This window comes from Dysidea avara, chromosome 1, assembly GCF_963678975.1.
Source record: "Dysidea avara chromosome 1, odDysAvar1.4, whole genome shotgun sequence".
NCBI classification, from domain to species: domain Eukaryota; kingdom Metazoa; phylum Porifera; class Demospongiae; order Dictyoceratida; family Dysideidae; genus Dysidea; species Dysidea avara.
In genome coordinates this window covers 13,576,716-13,598,338 of record NC_089272.1, presented here as the reverse complement: position 1 = coordinate 13,598,338, position 21,623 = coordinate 13,576,716, and the positions used below count along the sequence as shown (strand labels likewise).

The following is a 21,623-nucleotide window of genomic DNA, read 5'->3' as shown; positions in this document are numbered from 1 at the left end:
TGTTGATTAATGTATGTATATAGCAATTGTGCTCCAAGTACTTGGACACTAACTGGTACATTATGTTACCTATAGTAGAAGCATTCCAGTTTGGCATGCAAACAACTTGCATTTACCATACTATCCACATGTGTGCAAACACGTATCCATGCATACTCATAGTGCCGGCACACTACACACATACACTTACAGCCGGTTTTAGATTAACGTAATACAAGACTATTTTAATTTGTATTGCGGACTAAATTTCGATTCCAAGTAAGAACAAACTCATTGGAATTATTCATGTAATCTGATTGGACCGGTGATAATATATGGGGCCCGCGTATTATAGGCGGGTAAACCATTAAGCGCGTCTAGATTCACAAGTTACTCCCCAGGAATGGCGTCCAATGATCCTCCTCCAGCGAAGCGGGCCAAAACGCTGCGTGAAGGAAGACTTGAAAATAAAGTAGTGTTTATAACTGCTGCCGCACAGGGAATAGGACGCGCCTCGGCCTTGGTGAGTCGTAGTAATGAACCTTGTTGTTGATTGCGTATGTAGTCAATGGGTATTTCAACTACAGTATTTCACTAAATGCACTCCAGCAAAAAATGTATACATTACAACTAAATACAAGTTTTTCACTGTACTGCAGCTTTTACAGAGTCTGTGGTTTAGATCAAGTGAACAAAAATACAGCATAAAAGAAAAAAAGAATGTCTTTGCCTTGCTCAAACATTCAGCAAACTCGAAAACCAGATCGTGATTGGAAAGCATGGCGTCTACTTTTCCTCCTCTTAGCGAATATCGCAACTCGCCGTGCTGGCCAGCCGTCGATGAACTTTTGCGTCAACATTTGAGTAGTCTCCACCACTTGCTTGGATTAATTGTGTGTGTGTTTTGTTTTTTGTTAATTGTACTCCTTGCCATGCCCACCTGTGGGGCTTTTTATGCCCTATTTTTGTGGTAGCATGTGTCCGAGGACATTTGATTGTAATTGTTTGTGTCATCAATAATACTGATGGTTCTTCTCTCCTGCCCAATCCAGTGGACAATATAGATGTTTCTAACCACATTTAGAAAATGGTATACATAATATGCTTTGATCTTTGGAGGATAATGAAGTCTTTAAAATCCACTAAGAGACCTGCTAGCAGGTTCTTAAATGATTAGAAACCTGCTAGCAGGAAAGACCTCAAGCATCACAAATCTCACTTTCGATCATTGATTTGCAATGCTCCCTCCAAGCATAATCAGGCTGATAGCCTGCAGTGGGTGACCAGTCACCCAGGCCAACATGTGGTTAACCACTCTATTCATTTTATAGGCATACCTAAAAGAATTCGATTATGGGAGATACAATCTAACGTTGTATGTACGTTTGTCGCGATGAACGGAAGTCCAAAAATATCACGGAAAATTCTGTTTAGCGCCCGTCTGTTTTACAGTGTTTTATGGCTGTTTTCGTCGGACTTTACCAAGACCTAACTAGGTAACCTTCCTTGTAGAACATTATGTTTTTCACTACGTGTAATGTGGGTGTGGTCCATATTAAAAACCGTGCCTGTTCGTGCTACTGTGATGCCACTGAAAGTACAACTTGTGACAATTCATTCCCATCGCATAAATCCACACAAGCTGCTTCTTTGACACATGTGTTCTTTACACTGCTGTGACGCCATAGGCACTGGCTACCGCTAACCCAGCTTGACATTATCGATCACTGTCGTTTCCCAGCTGTGCTAGATCCAATTATTCTAACTTGCGAAGGAAGCAGTGAGAGCTTCGATTTTTTTCAACACTTCAACAAAAACATGTCAACATTGCACAACGATTTCAGTACGACATATAACCCAATCCCACAATGACTCCACCTAAATGCCCATACATAATGCATACATTTTCTAAGTCAGTTAGAGACCACGCCCTCGGATCTTCGTGCTAGGTCTCTAACCTACACGTAGAGGGCCGGAGGGAGGCCCAGGATTTTTTTTTTCTGTAACATGTACACTCCTTACCTACAGGTTCAAACTTGTTTACAAACATTTGAAGAGAAAAGTTGGTAGTACAAGGCAACTTCGTTACTCGACCTAATCATTGTTCGTACTCCCAAAGGCATAAATCATTTAGAAGTTGAAGCAGGTGCCCCAACTTTCATTTAGATCAGCTTAGCTACAGTTATATGTACTCGTCATGTCATTAACTTGTAATACAGTTCACTACAAAATTGTTCTGGCAACAACTTGTGAGCTGGTGAGCATGATGTAACTGTATGAATGGTGATGGAATTGATTTGATTTTTGATTCTAAATTAATATGAATTAGTGGTACATCAAAACTCAAATCATTTATTAAAGTACAAATCATTTATTAAAGTATCATCTCACAAGCATTTCTATTAAGTATTGTTCCAAATAATGACCAGAAATTCACATCAATGAAGTGAAATTACTATCAAACATGAGTATAGGCCATTTTAATAATATATATGGTGTAGGACACTCTGTTTGCTGGCACTGGTATTTGAAGGGAAGTATGCCTTCTGTGATGAAGTTTGAACAGAGGGATATGTTTTGTGATACCAGGTGAGCCATTTTTAATTGATATTAGTATGTATTTCCAGAAGCACATCAAATCCTATGGACTAGTGAGCATACACTGTACAACTCTGTAAACAGTGAAATTCAAAAATTGCTGTCATGAAATATTTTAACTTCATTGTTGGGACATTAAACAGAGATGTTGATTTCATCACGTACTAACATCACTTAGTGTAATTACATAGCACAATCAAATGAAAAATGGTAGCACAGCATATTACTGGATATCCTTTCTTTGTTTGCTAGTGATGTAGAATATCCCAGGGTCCAGTCAGCTACTATACCACACAACAGGAAATATTGATGTAAGGAAATTTGATGAATTCACAATTATTCGGCTTTGATAAAATTTTGACAAAAAGCAAGAAATCACAGATCTAAAAACTGACTTTTGAGTCGCTTATTGACATTTGACTAATTAAAAGTAACAAATTCGTCAAATTTTTCTTTTGTCAAAAATTCTGTTGTATGGTACAAGACTACAAGTGTATCCTGGCCTCCCTATTTGGTTCAGTTTCATTGCCTTTGTGCAGTGTGATGAAGGAACAACTCTCCTGTTTAAGAATGTATGTATAGGACGCCATGTTTAAATTTTGTCCAATAGTGGATCCTCAGTTATCATGAATATGTTTGGGTAGCTGCAGAGCTCAGTTCGATGGCTCTAATAGAACGCACACAATAAAATATCACTTTTGTTGCTGAGGTAATTGAAGGTCCATTGTACACAGAGTTACATGTACATTGATCCTCCCTTGTCCATAGGACTGGACATGTGTCCTGCATCCAGTGATTGCTTTGAGCAAAACATGCATGTTTGCGTGTGTATGTGTGTTTGCGTCAACATGACTGAAAGTTTTGTCTGAAATGAAAACTGTTTGTACAATAAATGCAGGTTGGTAGATTGAACATATTTTCAAAATGTTAAACAATTCTTTGCTACTGACTGTAATGGTTATCTACATGAACACTTTTATTATAACTGTCATTAAGTCAAGTCACCAAGTCAAGTCATTAAGTCTAAGTCCTTGAAATTAGGTTAGGTAATCTTAAGGCTGCAGCACATGTTGCCATCAGACCTTCAATGCTGGTCACTTTAAAGTGTTAATAATAATAAATCATTAGGCTTATGAATGTATGTCTGCTTGTTGGTGACATACAATGTAGCATATTTGTTGAATTGTCTGAATACATGTACTTACATATCATGATGGTGTTTTAAAACCCGATACGTACAGTTTCATTGCACAAATAAAACTGGTGAAGGCAACAAATTATTTCCTACTTGTCTTTGGTTTCTCATATACTCATATATTATATAAACAGTTGTATTTTACTGCATACATATACATGTGATGCCACTCAAATGCTAGTTCTAGTGTCACACTGGAAATCACTTACACTCTTAAAGAGCCTGTGATTATGTCAGTAATGTCTGTATGTGTGCTGTATCATCATTACTGTCCCACCAAGCTGTATAAGTATCAGTAGTAGTAGTATAGTAGTGTAGGCAATACCAGCAATCTTACCTGATGGTGAAATGTACCCTTACATGGGTGATGAAAGTAGATACCATTAGTGGGCAACCTTCCTAGTGAATTTGGTACGTCACATACAAGAGAGTGAAGCACACTTCAGGTTTATTCAAGCAGAAACACTTAGCAGGTAGTTTTCATTAAACACCCTGTGTTTAAACCTGCACTTGAACGATACTGTACTGTGATTGCATTACAGTATGTTGCATACACGCGCGCGCGCACACACACACCACACACACACACACACACACACACACACACACACACACACACACACACACACACACACACACACACACACACACACACACACACTACTTGTGCACATTTTATGCAGTTTACTTTGTATGCTTGCTTCAGGCTTGTGCTAAGGAAGGAGCTCAAGTGATAGCCACTGATGTTAATGCAGAGAAGCTTGCAGAGTTACAAGGAACAGAAGGTGTGTCTGTGTTGTTTGTATCACTGTCAACTAAAAGTTTTGAATGCAGACAATTAACTGGTAGAAATCTGGCAAAATTTAACAAACACATTATGCAGTTGCTTTATAAGCACTTACTACCAGCTAAACCAAGGACAGGCTGTATGAGGTAAACTATTTGTTTCAGCTCAAACGTGCACATGTTTCAGAAAGTAGAATCCTTTTTGTTGTTGTTAGTGATTAAAGTACTTAACTAAGGTAAAATTATATTGGTAGAGGTGTATGGGGAACTAGAGCTGAAATGGATATCCGTATTATCCTGATAATAATTTACTATCCGGATAGTACTTTGAAGCCAAGCAGATAGTAATAACTTAAAGCGATTTTCTGTCCAACTTCTCATCACGAGATGAATCATTTTCATCACTGAAGTACAGCAGCTGTGAATGTTGCTGAAGAAGTTGTAACAGAATAGTTATTTCCTTATAAAGAGTTCTTTACGACTAGTTCTACCTGGAAAAGGTCTTGTAGCAACTGCTACATCTTGTATTCATGTTTTCTCCTGCTGTCAATCTTGTTACAGGAAAATTCCATTAAGTGCTAAGTAGCACTGTAACATTACCACAAACCTTTTGCTCTCATATTAATGTTTGTTTGCTTCTAGCACTAGTAAAACAAGGATGTTCACAATAAACTATAAAATGTTTTATAGCAAGTGATGATGTCAGTATCCGTAGAATATCCGGATAGGTTTTGTTCAGGATATCCGGATAGTAAAAGTTGCTATCCGCTTCAGCCCTATGGGGAACTCCTTTTTAAAGAGGTTAAATATACGCAGTGTCCTTTATTCGGAAGATCCTTTGATGGAGTGGTTATTACACAAGCACCCCATGTGCATACAGGATATATGAATCAAGAATCTATACGTGCTTCAAGGTATCATAACACATGTGTGGCTCTTGGTTTATGTGTTTATGTATAATAATGTATGAAATAGTGACAGATTATTTTACACTCTGTAACTGTAAAAATGGCAGAGTAAAGTGTAGTAGTAGTAGTAGTATACTGTACGTACATACAGCTGTACATACCTATATATCTTTAGTGTAATATTATTCTGATAATACTTTATGTACCAATCCCATCCTACAGGTATTACTACTGATGTACTAGATGTTACTGATAGTGATGCTGTGAAGAAAATGGCTGACAAGTATCCTGATGTGAATGTGTTGTTTAACTGTGCAGGGTGAGAACTATAGTGTGTGTGTCTGTCTCTTAGGGTTCAAACAAATATTCTATTATTTGAATATTCGGTGACTATTCAAATATTCGAATACCATTTTGAGTATTCGAATATTCGTTTCAAAGGAAATATACAACATCAGGTGTACAGTACATGAAAATTCTTGATCTCACAGACTGCTCTGTAAGTGATCAAATCATTTTGATTCTGTATTGTATTAAGAGGCATATTGTATAACAGGATTATTGATATCTCATACATACCAATCAAACGTACTGAAAAAGAATATTTGAGTATTCGATAGTTGTGAATAATGGATATTCGAATAGTAAAAATCACAGTTTGTTTGAGCCCTGGTCTGTCTGTATGTCATGAGTCAGCACAGCCAAGTGGTTAGAACACCAACCTAGTAATTGTAAGGTTCCAAGTTTGATGTTCAGTTGCTATTGTTGTTATTTCCTTGGGCTAGAAACTTTACTGACATTTCTCCAGTGTCTATATACAGTATAAAGCTGATTTTAACTGGGGTAGCAAAAATGCCAATTATCCATGTATCATGCATGTATCATGTGCTATAATGGATGAAGGGACACTCAGTTGTGAAACATCGTAGTTCTTCCCAGGAGGATTTGCTTACACTTACTTGTAGCACCTGAATGGCTTGGTGTACTACTGGGATGGTTTGACTGTGTACATGGTAACCGAAGGCTTTGCCTTATGTAATTATAATTACACAGGTATGTACACCAGGGTACTATACTGGAGTGTGATGAAGACAAGTGGGACTTCTCCTACAAACTGAACGTAAAGAGCATGTACTATACTCTGAATGCTTTCCTGCCTCAAGTTAGTATGTGTGTCGTAGTCATTAGAATATATAGTAAATATTGCAATTTAACTACATTGCTACTTGCAGTGGTGGCTTTGGAATGTATAATAATCACTTGTTTTCCTGAGTTTTCGGACATCTACTTTGTGCATAGTGGGAATGGCTGATATGGTAAAATGTTTATCTTCAAATTCTGTTTGAAATAACTACGGAGAGGTGATTGTTTTGCGTCCCCCAATTTACTAGAATTTCTTGTACTATTGTCACAATGGATATATACCAGCATGTTTCTGAAAAGTTTTGTTGCTCTAATGGAGCACATATTCTTTGACAATTTGCACCCTAATAGAACAGTCACCAATATTTAAATATTTCTGTGCTGAGATGGCATTGATATACACACAGCATTTTTTTTTCATTTGTTGTAGATGATCGCAAGGAAGAATGGGTCAGTAATTAACATGGCATCTGCTTGTTCAAGCATATTGGTAAGCAGTATTATAATAACGCACCGGCTATCATGCTGTGTTAAGTAGAAACTGAACCTAAGAGATATAACAGGTACCTTACTACTGCTCTAGCCTGTTTACATTGGCCTGAGCTGCCTCAAAATCAGCTTACTTGTGTCTAAAGTGACTTATGATTATGGCAAAAGGCAGCACAATGCTACGTACTACACACAAACAAAGACACACAGCACACACTAGGTGGGATTCCTAATAATCCATTCCCCTCATCACAGGGTGTTGTTAACCGATGTGCATATGGCACCACAAAGGCTGCAGTGATAGGACTCACTAAATCAATAGCCGCAGACTATGTCAGAGATGGGATAAGATGCAACTATTTATGTCCTGGTGAGTGTACACCTCATCTGTACTGTTAATAGTTCAGGTACTGTATATCCTTAATTACCCAAACCTCAGTTATATGAACACACCTCGATTGATTCGAGGACGTTACGATTGGTAGTACCCCACTTTAATAGAGTGTTTCGTTATTAGTGTGCATTCTATGTATGTGCTATTAAAGTAATTGACCGGTGCTCTGTATATAAATCAATAGGCTTCAGTTATCCAAACAAATCCATCTAGCTTTAGAAACAAAGGTGCTGAGGATCTGCTGTATTACGTTGTGTGTCAAATGTAAGGCTTTGGAAGAACTTGTCATACAGCTGACTTCAAATTAGAACATGCTGTACTAATTTAAGGTCTATATCTGACAGTCATTGGTGCCAAAGTCAGATTAGGAAGGATGTCAGGTTATCAATGTGGTGTTTACTTAGTGAGGTTATATTGGTGCAACAAGCAGTGTCAGTGCTGTTGAATATGTACAGTAGTATTGTGGATTGGAGAGATGTAGGCTTTACTCTACCCACAATAATTGTACCAAACTGTTGAATGTTTTTATCGGTACATCACTCGTGCTTCTGGATACGTACTTTTTAAGTCCACCATTTCAGTATAGTACAAATTTTAAGTTCAAAGAAATAAAAAGTACACCTATTTAGTACATACTTCACAGTCTATACCCATGACTTAAATGTCCACTAGTACATCTTCCCAAGTGTAGGCAACACTTGTTTCATTACTTTTTGTTTCTTTGACCCCTAATCGAACTTATAATTCCTACAGAGTTTGTAACATCATTGTGACTGGCAGGCTGTACTGTTTTCTTCTGACATGTGCCCCAACTATCGATTATTGAAATAGCGAAGAGATGGCCATTATGCATCATTTTCAGCTATTTTCAGCCTGTTACACAACATTACTAATAAAGAACATTTTGAGAAGGTCAATTTAGCCACAACGGAAAAGTCAGATGATAATTTAGAGAAACCATCACATGACGCTACCATGAATTGACACCTTGCACTCTCAGCAAAGATAAGATAAATGGGACACAAAGGAGAACACAAGTAAGTCCATGGAGCATACACTGTATACATACTACGGTATGCCCTGTTGGGCTGAAGCAACATCAAATAGTGACAAAATAAAGCCCGCAACCTTAGCCATTATCAAGCTACGCTTGTCTGAAAAACAGTCAAGTCAGCAGAAAATTCCACTGAATAATTAAAACAAATTTGTAGCAATCATTGGAAGCATTTCAGGTAATACTAAATTTTAGGCTCTTTTGGGCCTATTGCCAAAAGGCACCATGAATTCATTGTGAGGCCAGTTTCTGGTCAAATTTTTTTTTGTAAGAATGCATGTGCAAACCTTCATGATCTCTAATATACAGTACTGCTGTACTGTATGATTAGAAAAAAAAAGCTTGTATCTTGTACACCAGCTCTGAAACTTATAAGTATTTGGAACACATATTTCTTGTGTGATTTTTGCTGAGCTAGGGTGTGCCCGAAAGTGTGACTTACTTATACCATAGTAGCTGTCTAGTGGTCCTTTTCAGTTTGTATACTGTTGTTAAGTCCTCCGTTGCTCTTGTACAGCCTGATAACAAAATAACAAGCCCCACCATACCTTTGCTATTTACTATACGCACAGTACTACAAGGGAAGGATACAATGGAACCCCTTATTAACAACACCCTGAAATTTAAACAGCTTGACAACCAGGACAGTTATCCATGATTCCATAGTTTCATTTTATTGTATTAGTGTACATACAGTACATTTATGTAGACCATTAATCAAGGTATCTGTTCACTTTTGTGGTCCTAATAGGTTTCTGTGTAGCCATTGTTATCCAACCACTGTGTTGTTAATGAGACAAAGTTTTACACATCTCCAATCTTAGGTCACATGCAAAGTTAAAATATGTTTCTGGTCCTACCAATTCCCCAAAATTGATCAGGTGACCAGGCTTTTTTTTTTTGCAACTTTTTGAAGTGGTACACTACATTTGACATAGCAGTACATGAAATTAGAAAATGGTATGCATAATATGCTTTGATGTTTAGAAGATATTGAGGTATTTAAAAACCACTAAAAGACTTGCTAGCAGGTTCTTAAAGTGGTTAGAAACTAGCGGGTTTTTAACTAACTTCGTTAGAGATCTGCCAGCAGGAAGACCTCAAGCATTACAAATCTCAATCATTGATTTGCAATGCTCTTCCAAGCATATTCAGGCTAATAGCCTGCAGTGGGTGACCAGTCACCCAAGCCAGTATGAGTTGAACCACTGGATTCCTTTTTATAAGCATGCCTAAAAGAATTCGATTATGGGAGATAGAATCTAACATTTGTTATGACGAACAGACAAATCCAGAGATACTACAGAAAATTCTATTTAAAGTGCATGTGTTTTAGTACGTGGGTGCGGTCCGTAATCAAAACCGTGCTGTGTGTCAACTGTTCGCCATCCTTCCCAGTACTCAAGCCTCGTCTTCGAACTGTAACAGTGTCTATACACTTGTTCTTCACACTGCCGTGATGCCATGGGCACTCAGCAACTCGTAACTTTTCTTGTTGACACTTATTCACATATTACACTATAGTACTGTTCTGAGTTCCACTTCTAACTTTCAGGAAGCAGCAATTAAATGCAAGCTTCGATATTTCCAGCTCTCAGATAAATCAGTACATGTTCGGTCTTCTGCACTTATTGTATTTATGATGATTTTAAAATTACATAACCAATTCCACAATGACTCCACCCAACTACCCGTATAAAACAATACCATTTTCTACATGTAAGTCGGTTAGGAACCATGCCCTACCTATACTTAACCCTTAAACCCGCATAAGCCAGAACACTGGCCCAAATGTGTGTACCTTACACAAAGCTGTGTAACTTTTGAAGCATTCATCCTATGACTACACAATTTACGTCATTCTACTTGTGATGTAACATGATACTAAGGGTTTTTCCCTAACACTAGACAGTAAGGCCAAAACCAGCCATGTAAATAACTTTTTGACAAGGTAACACACAAAACCCATTTACATACTTTTACAAAATGATCTATAACTCGATGGTGGTTGCTCCTATCAACTTGCAACAATTTCTGTTCATTTTGGCATAGAATTTTCTATCAGGCGATATATGACTCATGTGAGTAAACCCACAATTGAAATTAAAAACGTAGCAAACATGGAGACATGATTCTCTAATGTTCATCGCTTCATAACAAGTAAGCCACTGTATAGTTACAGTGTTCATTTAACCTTCTCTAAGTAGCCCAGTGAACATACTTTTAAACAACGTGTTGTTTTAGGCTTTAAAAATTAAGTTACCCCACGTAATGTCATCATATCTTTATAGAAACGAGTGTTTACAAGACATGAGTAAAACCTTGATAATAGGGCCACCTGTGAGTAGAGATGGACCGATACCACTTTTTACCAATATTTCCGATACAAGTAGTTGTACTGAAATTATTTGCCGATACCGATACCGATACTATACATTGAAGCCTAGACAAGTTTATTATAGAAATTTTACTGTTGTGATACATAGCTAGCTATTAAAATATCACAGTACTTGATTGATCTCATATTCATTGTATAACAGCTAAACATGATAAACATCATTGTGGATTACTAATTTCTTGATTTGAGGTAGTTTTCTTGTAAGCTTATTGATAAGGCAATTGATTGTGTGGGCGGCCGATAATTGTACAATGTTTGTTACAGCTTTTCAATCATGAAAAAGTAAGCCAAGTAGTCATAAACTTATTTCTTGAGGAACAACTGCTCTACCATTTAATTACAAAGGATTCACGTGCTCTAATATATTAGAATACACATGGAGCAATTGCAGCAATACTTGGAAAAGAGTAACAAAGGCTTTGTTTCACTACTTTGTTAGCTCAACTAAGTTACTGATTAGCTCAACTAAGTTATTAGCTACTGGAAACTTAGCTACAGATGGTTTAATAAAAGTGGTAAGTGTCTACTGTGATATCTGTACCTTGTATTACCGATACTGATCCGATAGCAATACCACTGGTATTGGCATCGATACCGATACTGGTATTGGTATCGGTCTACCTTTACCTGTGAGACCCATGATAAGTGGCCCTATTACTGAAAACCTCATTAATGCAGCTGTAACGATCACGTATTCACAAACACAGTGTGGCACTCTTATTACAATTATAATAGCAAAAAGCAATGTACAAAACAATTGCATGTCCTTATATACTACATTATAGGAAGTGTTGTATTACAGTACATTACAGGAAATGTGGTATAAGATTACACCATAACCATCACATCACAAAGTGTATGCATTTAGAGTCAGTCTATATATATATATTACACAGCCGTAAAACAAAGTAGCCTTACTATCAAGGTTTTCAACAAACCAACAACTGTCTAGCTGCTGCAACAGCAATTTACAGTTAATCTAAGCACACACACAAAGAAAGGTAGGAACATACACTGTACCAATTGTTCCAGCATTACTTGAAACATAATGGTTGAAGTACACTACCAGAGTAATTGGTACAGCTTTCAGTAGTTAAAGTATGCACTTAAGAGCAGCAACTTTTGCAGTGATCCTTGACTGCCTGCTCAGCTGGCCTCTTTACTGAGGGAACATTGTAGTATTACAGTAGTTTTACCAGTTTGGTCCCGTAGTATGCAGCCACTGGCCTTAATAATGAGGTGGCCGTATTAATGAAAATGAAATAAATGGAGAATACGTTGACTTGCTGGACCTGCCCACTATAATGAAGTGGCTCCATTACTGAGGTGGCCATCAAGTGAGACTTAACTGTATAAAGTATTATGAATTATTTTGGTGATTGCACAATTCATTCAGCAAAAAAAAAATGACTAGGAAGGGAACCAGAAACACCTAATTAACATTTCGTAGCCTTGTTATAGGCATGTTTCTCACCCTATCCTCCAGCAAAAACCAATCCATATTATGTAGGTGTCCTCGTTTTGATTAACAGGTTCCTGAACAATTCTTTGGTATGTGTGTGTATGGTGTGTGTTATTTTCTGTCCACAGGTACTATTGAGACTCCATCTTGGGAGGGTAGAGTAGATGCTTTAGGGAAAACTATGGGAAGTGCTGATGAGGTATGTCTGTGTAGTGTGGTGTCGTTCATTTGTGTGTGCGTGTGCATGCATGCGTTAGTATGCTAGAATTCCCCTCCCTCCTCCTACCCTTTCCTTTTTGGGAAGAGCTAGCTATATCTTGTGAGATGCCAGTAAGGCCAAAATCAATTTACTACTCAAGTAATCCTGACATATTGAACACTTTTAGTTTAAGAGACAGACATATCACCTCATTTCACTGCAAATTCACCTGAAACCAAACTGTCATGATCCAGCACTTTCGTGCATATTAAGAGCTTTCAAAAATAATTTTCGTGTGGCAGATGTTCAAGCCATTAATTGTTTTTGTAGCAGTTTCTAAACCAGGTCTGCGCCTACAGCTGGCCAAAGACCAGCTGTGGGCATTCGCCTGGTTTCCTCAAATTGGTTTGGCCAAAAACCGTGTGTCTGCGTGTCTGTCCAACACCCACTAGAGCAAACGGGCTTTGAGCTACACAAAATATACCTTCATTCAATGCATAGAGGCTGTACATACTGTATTAAAGCTTAACTTTTTGTTTTGTTGTGTTTACTTGGAGGGGGCGTGGTTGGTAATTGAAACCATATGAAACAGTTTAGCAGGGGCTAGTCTACATGCTGTAACAGGTGTATAACAACTGAAAAATAACATAACAAGTCTTGTAAGCTACCAGGAATGGCGTATCTTCTCGAGTTCAAAGGGGGAGTATCCCCTTTGTACGCAAAAGTAAATTAAATCCAGCCATAAGATTTTGTGTAGAAAATTTGCATATGATAACACAATAGACGAACTATAAAACAGTTACGAAGATACTAGCTTATGTGGTTCAAAGTGGTTTGTTCGAGGTTCATTCCTTTGCAATGCATAGCAAACGTAATTGATGAATTACAAAGTAATTGGTGAATTATGGAATTTGTTTACTGTACTGTATGTATCATAACAAAACAAGGCGACAGATAAATTAATAACATGCTGTGTGATAATAAAGGGATAGTATTTACTGGGTGCCTGGTTTTTAGAAGTAGCACAGCATCAACTTGTTAACACTTTATGTCCTTCTGCAATAGTAAAACACTCACTGAGAGGTGATTATTTGCTGCTATATGTATGCATCAACTTAACAGTTTAACCAGACTTCAAGATTACTGTATCAGTACCACATGTACAGTGTTGTAAATTAATCCTGTCTCTGTTTTGTAGGCACGACAAGCCTTCATAGCTCGTCAGAAGATGGGCCGTGTTGGTAAGCCAGAAGAGGTTGCAGCTATAGTTGTCTACCTTGCCTCAGAGGAATCTGCTTTTGTCACTGGTGCTGAGTTCCTAATAGATGGTGGATGGAGCCTACACTAGCAATAGTCCAGTTGTTTGTACCATTTGTGTTAGCCAAGCGTTTATTTTCTTAACTGTATTTAATATTTAATACTTAATGCTGTTAATTTGAAGAAATTTCATGAACACATCTGCTCATGTACTGTAATACATCACTTTTTTTTTATAGTGACCATGTCTATCTACTACCAAGAGCCCCTCCCACATTATAAACTTGTTATTACACTTTATCAAAAAGGCGCCTGCTTTCATTAATAATTTCAATATGTAGTTAATGATGTGTGTAGTGTGAAAATACCTGATTTAATCGGTGATGTCCATTTGTGGATTGACGAGTAGACGCGTTAATTGCATGTTGGTTCCTACGCATGCGTCCTACCTTCCTTTCCATGGCAACGCATTCGCACCGTTTCACGGTCCAAAGGAAGCGTTGTGGGTGGTCGCTTCGTACTGGTGATTTCTTGCATAAGTAGCGGACAATTCACTGTGGCAGAATGGAAGGTAATCAAACTAAAGCGATGATAGCTGCGAAGGAAAGAGGTAGGGAGTTAGCTATTGAATGTGTAGCTACTAACATCGCTTGAATGTGATGCTGTTTTCGAATTTTCAAAGCGTTTATTATGAACAGTGGAAAAGTGTTGTGGAGATTCACGGAAACCTTTTCATAAAGTTCCAGTTTGTACGATTAGAAAGGTTATTCGATTTATAACCATATAGTAAGCCACACAGTGCTGGGTTGATAAATAGCCTGTGACCCCAAAGAGGTTGCCAGATTAGTTATTAACCACAATTGATGCATGGATTTCTGCTTCAGGCCTTGAACATAACAGTCTTTGGGTGCCATCATGAAGTGGTTTGACAATAATATTATGACTCATTCTACCAATGTGGATGATATTGAATTACAGGTCCTGGTCCGGGGAGGTATGCACTACCAACAGGAGTGGGGTACATCAAACATGACCTCAGTAAGAAAGTATACCCAGCTTACTCATTTGGACAGAAACTGAGTGATCTTAGTAAGTGAATTTCTCGCTTTTATGTGTGTTCAGTACTATATAACACACTATCATTAGTAGTTGTTCAGGTTCACCTGAGGCCTTGTTTTTACTCTTGTTACATGGACCAACTGCCCAAACATTTAATAGTGCTGTGAAAGCCCTTTAAGCGCTGAAACTGAAACTGTATCAAACAGTTTCAAAAAAGCGCTCTGTTTATCAAAAAGGCTTTGCGGGCAAGAACAGGTGCTTTGTCGGTAAGAACAAGTGCTGGTGGGGAGGGAACAAGTGCTTTGTCGGCAAGAACAAGTGCTGGTGGGGAGGGAACAAGTGCTTTGTCGGCAAGAACAAGTGAGTTATGAGGCTTTAAAAATATCCCATATAATTACAATTCAGGCACACAACATGAGAACATGCTTGTTCCAGTACAAAACCATTAGGAGTGAACACATGTTTGATATTACTATATTTGGCGGGCTCAGGTGAAAGCAACTGACTAGCACACACTACACACAGTATTACACAACTGTGGATGGTGTAGCTATGTATGAGGACATAATTATTTGATTTGTATGGTAGTGATATACAATGTACTTTGTATTAATTGTTGTAACTTGTAATGCAGTGATCAAGAAGGATTGCAGCCCTGGTCCAGCTCATGCTATTGATCCAAAGTTCACCAGACATGGTAAAGATGGGACTCCGCAGTACTCCATACTGGGCAGACAGAAGGACCAGTGTAAGTAGATATGTTTAGGAATGTATTCGTGTTTTTGAGACCAGACAGTTTCAGAGGTTCAAAGACATTGTCTGTTTCTATTGCCAGCTAGCCATGGGCACTACACAGAACTATACAAAGCACTCACCACTAGCCAAGGGAGCCTATAAAAGCAACAATTGTATCCTAAAGTATAGCAGGATAAATACTACTGGTTTTTTTTTTAATGAAGTAGGATCTATGCAATAAAAAGTAGTGAAACAAGAGATGAATGATGGTATTCAGCATAGCTCGGTGGGAAAGTCCCTACTTTGGTATTGAGCAAAATTTTAGCTAATGTGCCAAAGTAGGGACTTTCCCACTGAGTTATACTGTAATACCATCATCCATCTCTTGTTTCACTACTTTTTATTGCATAGATCCCTACAAGTATGTACTGTGCCAAAATTGAAAGTACATAGGCCCGTAGTAGCGTGCATAGCTTACCTGTGATCGTAGTAGCAGTGCTGCTCAGATCTATGACCTGTCTCAGTACGATGGTCCACGGTCCGCATTCTATTCACCCGGGCCTGAAGTTGTTCGAACTAATTTCCATTCGAGTACTATCCAATCACTTGCTGATCTCGCCGTCCGGCTGAGTCAGTGTGTTCAGAGGAGCCATCAAGTATCAGTCTGTCTATTAAGTAACAAATCTCTTCGTTGATTGCAGTCCAGGCGTTGGCAAAAGTCGAAGTGACAACTCAGCAGCCTTAATGTTTCACCATAGATTTCACGTGCAACACTTGAAATTATAAGCGCCCTGCTCTTTCAGCAGCATAAGCGCTTTCTGAAATAATTTTGTGGTGTCTACAGAAAATTGTTGATACAGAAAATTAACGTCTTGGTATGGTTTCGATGCTTAAAGAAGAAGACAACCAGCTTGATTGAAGATAAAAGGAAAGACAAGGCACACAGGGTGTGCACCCGTCGGAACCCCAAAAGGCACATCCCACTGGTGAGTTTGTTGTTGTGGTGTAAAATGGTGACCATGCGCTGCTTCGTTTGAGCTCTAGGATTGCGACTGTGGTCAGTGAGTGAATGAGACGAAATTTCAAGTTTTGGAGGTTGTTTTTTTTTTAAATTCTATGTCCGGTCTCCGGTAAGTGTTTTGTTTTTAATGCTGTATTTCATGTTAGATGGACTAATGTTATTCCATAAAGGTGATTTTCGTGGCGTAAGATGTCTCTAGGATGATTTTTAAAGGCGGCATTTTAGGCGGCGCGCGGCATTTTCGGGTGGATCCCTACTTAGGGTATAAAGTCTGAAATTTCCAACCCCATTGTGACTGAATCTGCAGACTACCTGGCACATGAATACAAATAATTGGAGGCAAAATAGTTGCAGATTTAACACATTATTTCCATAGCTTTCTAAAGTGGTAGAGACCAAACAGTTTCCTTCATTAAATGTTCTTATACAAATAGTGTAGATTTAACAACTTATTCCCATACTGAAATATTTTGCCGTAAAATTTCTGTTAAAATTACCATCTCAACATGGTTTAATAGATGAAGCCTTAATTGTTTTTTTTAAGCCTATATACTTGAGGTGACCACCACTGTAGTGAGGTTCCTTTAAACAGACAGATGGCTCCAAAATATAGTGTGTTTTGTAGCCGAGGTGTTATATTGAAGCAGATTGACCTTGGATACAATGTTTTGTGCTAAGCACAAGCCATAGCAATGGTTTCCAGACAAACATTACTTTATGGCTTCAGGAAGAATTTGTTTTGGTAATGGTTTCCATGGTATCAAAGGACTATTATTTAGTTGCCATAGCAACTATCACTGAACCAACACTGTTTTTTGGTTTTACCAATCAAGTTCATTTACACTTTTAAGCTAACAACCAGTTATGTTGTGTAAGGATTTCTGAGTCACATTAATGGACATTTTAGCCACCCTGTGTGTGTGTCCCCTTCTCAGGTATATTATAGTCCCCTTGGCCCTTTAGCACTAAAACCCACAAAATTAATATTGCTTGTGCACTGTGTGCTGTGCTACAGGACTGCTTATGGGTTGTAATGTCACCAGACCAATTCTAACTATGGCTAGCACTTATAATCACTATTTTGTCTGGCAATGTGAGACCACTGATGAGCGAACTTGTTATTTGACAACTCAGATCTTCAGGACGGCAAAATACACAAAGAGCGATTATTTTGTGAATAAGTGGTCTTGAACATGAATGTTCTCCCTTTGTACTGAAATCCACTTGTAAATAAAATGTGACCTGCTAGGTGAAAAACTTGCTTCTGTAGTAAAAGGAGTGAGCAGCAAAATGTGGGCATTTTGTGATGAATGGTCTGGTAGATAGAGCACGAGGCAGTATAAATTTGATTTGTACAGCAACAATACAGTAAGTAATTACAAGCACTTAATTAATCTGTCATAACTCATGACTGAAAACAAGTTATGAAGACTGGGCTTGACTCAGTCTGTTCACCATGAACTGGCAAATCCATGAAGATGAATTGCATTCCCTGTACTCTACTGTGTGGTCAAAGAATGCCATTCCAACAAAGAAATGACGATGGTAAACTTTATTTCTACCACATTGTAATAAGTACTCTTGACTCATGTGCCTTTTGCTGTATGAACACAAAGTAAAGGTGTTCTTATGAACAGACAAATCCGATGGTGCATAAATTTGAACTTTGTTTCATTAAATATGCACAATTTTTTATGTATCGCAAGTTTTTACCCAGTTTACATATTTCAGTATGCAAATTAGATTTTGCAAAAGTAACCGGTTTTTACTCAGCCACCACAATATTGATTTAGTGCTATATACCATGCTTGACTGCTCTATTAGAGTATTTTATTTTGTGTTATATACCCACTCATGTAGCAATGTTCAAGAATCCTGCCCCAGGACAATACTCTCCAGAGAAGGCTCATCCTCAAGGAGAAGCCCATGCACCTTGTTATTCCATGAGCTCTAGGACAAGATATCGCAAGAGTAAGTTACACATTCAACATGTGTGAAGTAACTGCTTTATTGAAGTGATTATGATCTGTTCAATGTAATAGATTCTTTATAAGGAACTAAGAGTTATCAGCAACATTTTTTATAAGTTTTCCATGGTTCCTCAAAATAATGAAACAAGTTACCTCTATAGGTATGCTAAGATTTACTGTGATTATGACAATGCATGTATACAATACAGTAGACCCTCAGTTATCTGACCCTCATACCCTTGTTTATCCAAAATTGGAATGACTGTTCTATTAGAGATTTTAAGGCATTGTGATGGGAAAAGCAGCAGATCCAGATAAATATATACAAATACATGCTCATGTGCACCAAACAATGCATAGAGTTACATCTCCTGCACTATAACCTTGTAATGACTGTTTAAATGTACTGTCAGCTATAATAGCCCTAAACAACCTAAACTGGTCCTTTATAATCAAACTTCTGGTAAAATTTGCAGAAAGATACAAATGTAGTACCATATTGGATTGGCCACATTTATCGGCTTGAAAATATTATCCAATATCAGTTATTGGAATATTAGCAAAATCTCATATCTGTGCAACACTACATAAATGACTATTTCATACATTAACCATTCACAGGGGACAGCAACCCATCTGCTAATTCCTACAATCTCCCACAACTACTGGGTAGCAAGGTTCCCAACAAGAAGTCAAGTGCCTCTTACTCCATGACGAGTCGTCTAGCAAATGGTGGTTTCAGTGAGGATCTTTCCAAGACCCCAGGTCCTGGCCAGTACGACCACACCAACCCCAACATTTATGTAAGGAAGGCTCCTTTCTACTCCATGCTTGGTAGGAGCTATATACCTGGAGGTAAGTGTGGTACATTGACAGGTGGACACTTACGTATGTAAATAAACACAGTTCTAATGTACTATATAGATATCATGTTTTGTACTGTGTTTATTATTATTGTACCATTTGTATGCAGTTTGTGTCCTAGATATTCATACTAGACTTCCAAAGTTTTGTGCAAAATGCTTAAACTTTCGACAAAAAAAACCTAGAAAACATTGGCCCTTGTTATAGTCCACCTTACTAACCATTCAACCACCAGTGCCAGCTACCTATCTCCTTTCTTTTCTACCTTATAAATAGGAATAACGGATCGTTCTGCATACAAATGATCCATTATTCCTATTTCAGTATCCATGGTCGTGAAGCTTTTGATGGGGGTAAAACTACAGTATCTTCAAAGTTTACAGAACCTCCAAAGGTTCCAAAGCTTTGTTCCAGCCCTACATTAGACTACAACAAGTTTGATACTGTAATTTGATTGGCTGAAAATGTGGTCTCTACCTGTAACAGCCATACTGAATCAGAAGGAGGAGTAATGGGCTTGTTTGTACTAATCAACACTACATTTCTTGTTTACAAGCAGCTATCAAGGCACAACAACAGCAACAATGAGTTTTAGTCCAGTACTTTGAAACATAGCATGCAACCCTATAACATTGGCAACAACGCATAGATGTTTAAATGGGTGGCCCTGCCACATAGGGAGGTGTAGAGGGCTTGTTTCTAGTACATTTCTTTTTTACAAGCAGCTGTCAACTCAAGGTACAATAATGAGTTGTAATCTAAATAAGTTAGATGTCAAGGGTTTAGAAAACCCTCAGGCCCTAGAGTGCTTTGTTACATACAGGCTATTCTATTAGAGAACTATTGATCTTCAACTGGATTTCCACTGATCATTCTGTTAGGGAGTATCAATCTAATTTCAATAAGTTATGCTTGTTATCGCTAGCATTATGTTAACATCACATTCCACTCTATTTAAATTTAATGACGCTGGCACATTTTTGGTGCAGGCTTCTGTGCTCTCTGTAATTCCATTATATATGCATTTACACAAGCTATTGTCACTTTACAGACTCCACTCAAAAGCCAGGTCCTGGAGCACACTACCCTGAGAGAGTCTACATCAACAAGAGATCACCACCAAAGTTCTCCATGGGGATCAGACACTCTGACTACATCACTCCACTAATCGTGGAGGTCACTGAGTAGAGACTGCTGCTGTCGCACATGTACAAAACTGTTTCAACATACGTAGTTCTATTTTGTTGTCATGCTATTTTCTTTATCAATTATGCAGTTCCATCTTTCAGCAAATTTATTTTCCACTGTCTGCAAAATTGTGTGCCTGAAAATGATATCCAGACATCATTTATTGGTGTGTAGTACTGCCTGGCTGTCCATCACAGCCTACATTTTAACTGCTAGATATATATGTCTCAGTTTCTCAGATAAAGAAGGTTGTATTGGCCAACAGACCATGCAGTAGCGTGTATCAACAGTAGCAAAGCTATCTTGCTTAAAATGCATGGTTTATCACAAACAACTTCCTTAGATTTGCAATTACGACAACATGTACTGAAGTACTATTAGATAGCTAGTACATTACCATATCACTCCCTCCCTTAATGTTTAAACAATGTCTAATTAACCCTTCGTTTCCCACCAATAGTTTTTGCCATACATTTTTTGACTTCATGATAATATTTAAATTTCCTTATAAGGATCTAGTACAACAAGGCATTGATATAATTATATTCTTATATATTCCCACCTCTATGTCATGACAGTATTTTCTTTGTAAAACCATCATAGAATAATCTTTTGTGCAGAATTTTTTTCTGCTTGTGCCTAAATGGTGTAGCTAACCAGCAAACTTGCAAAAGTTGTAAATAAACAATTCTTACACATTTGTTTCCCAAATTTAATTACATCATACTTCTAATTAGATTATTCAATCACCATCCCATTTACACCACTAGTGCATAATTATGTAGAGAAGTTCTCCTAAAAATTTGGTGATGATACCTGCAACTATACAAGAGTTATAAAGCAAGGAGTGTTATTGTTTGGTTAAAGGAATTTGGGAGACGAAGGGTTAAGGTCACCAAAAGACAAGGTGAGGAGTCAAAAGGG

At 37.9% G+C, this 21,623-nt stretch overlaps 2 protein-coding genes across 2 annotated transcripts; both read left to right on the top strand.

Moving 5' to 3' along the window:
• Nucleotides 1-344: 344 nt before the first annotated feature.
• On the top strand, nt 345-14,155 carry LOC136257086 (dehydrogenase/reductase SDR family member 6-like). Its single transcript, XM_066050212.1, has 8 exons — nt 345-502; nt 4,479-4,557; nt 5,689-5,785; nt 6,520-6,628; nt 7,040-7,099; nt 7,354-7,468; nt 12,535-12,605; nt 13,804-14,155. The coding sequence occupies exons 1-8, from the start codon at nt 383-385 to the stop codon at nt 13,951-13,953; spliced, it is 801 nt and encodes a 266-aa protein (XP_065906284.1). The 5' UTR covers nt 345-382; the 3' UTR covers nt 13,954-14,155.
• Nucleotides 14,156-14,312: 157 nt separating this feature from the next.
• On the top strand, nt 14,313-20,808 carry LOC136257096 (ciliary microtubule associated protein 1A-like). Its single transcript, XM_066050224.1, has 6 exons — nt 14,313-14,472; nt 14,841-14,951; nt 15,556-15,669; nt 18,538-18,648; nt 19,269-19,502; nt 20,563-20,808. The coding sequence occupies exons 1-6, from the start codon at nt 14,427-14,429 to the stop codon at nt 20,697-20,699; spliced, it is 753 nt and encodes a 250-aa protein (XP_065906296.1). The 5' UTR covers nt 14,313-14,426; the 3' UTR covers nt 20,700-20,808.
• Nucleotides 20,809-21,623: the final 815 nt, after the last annotated feature.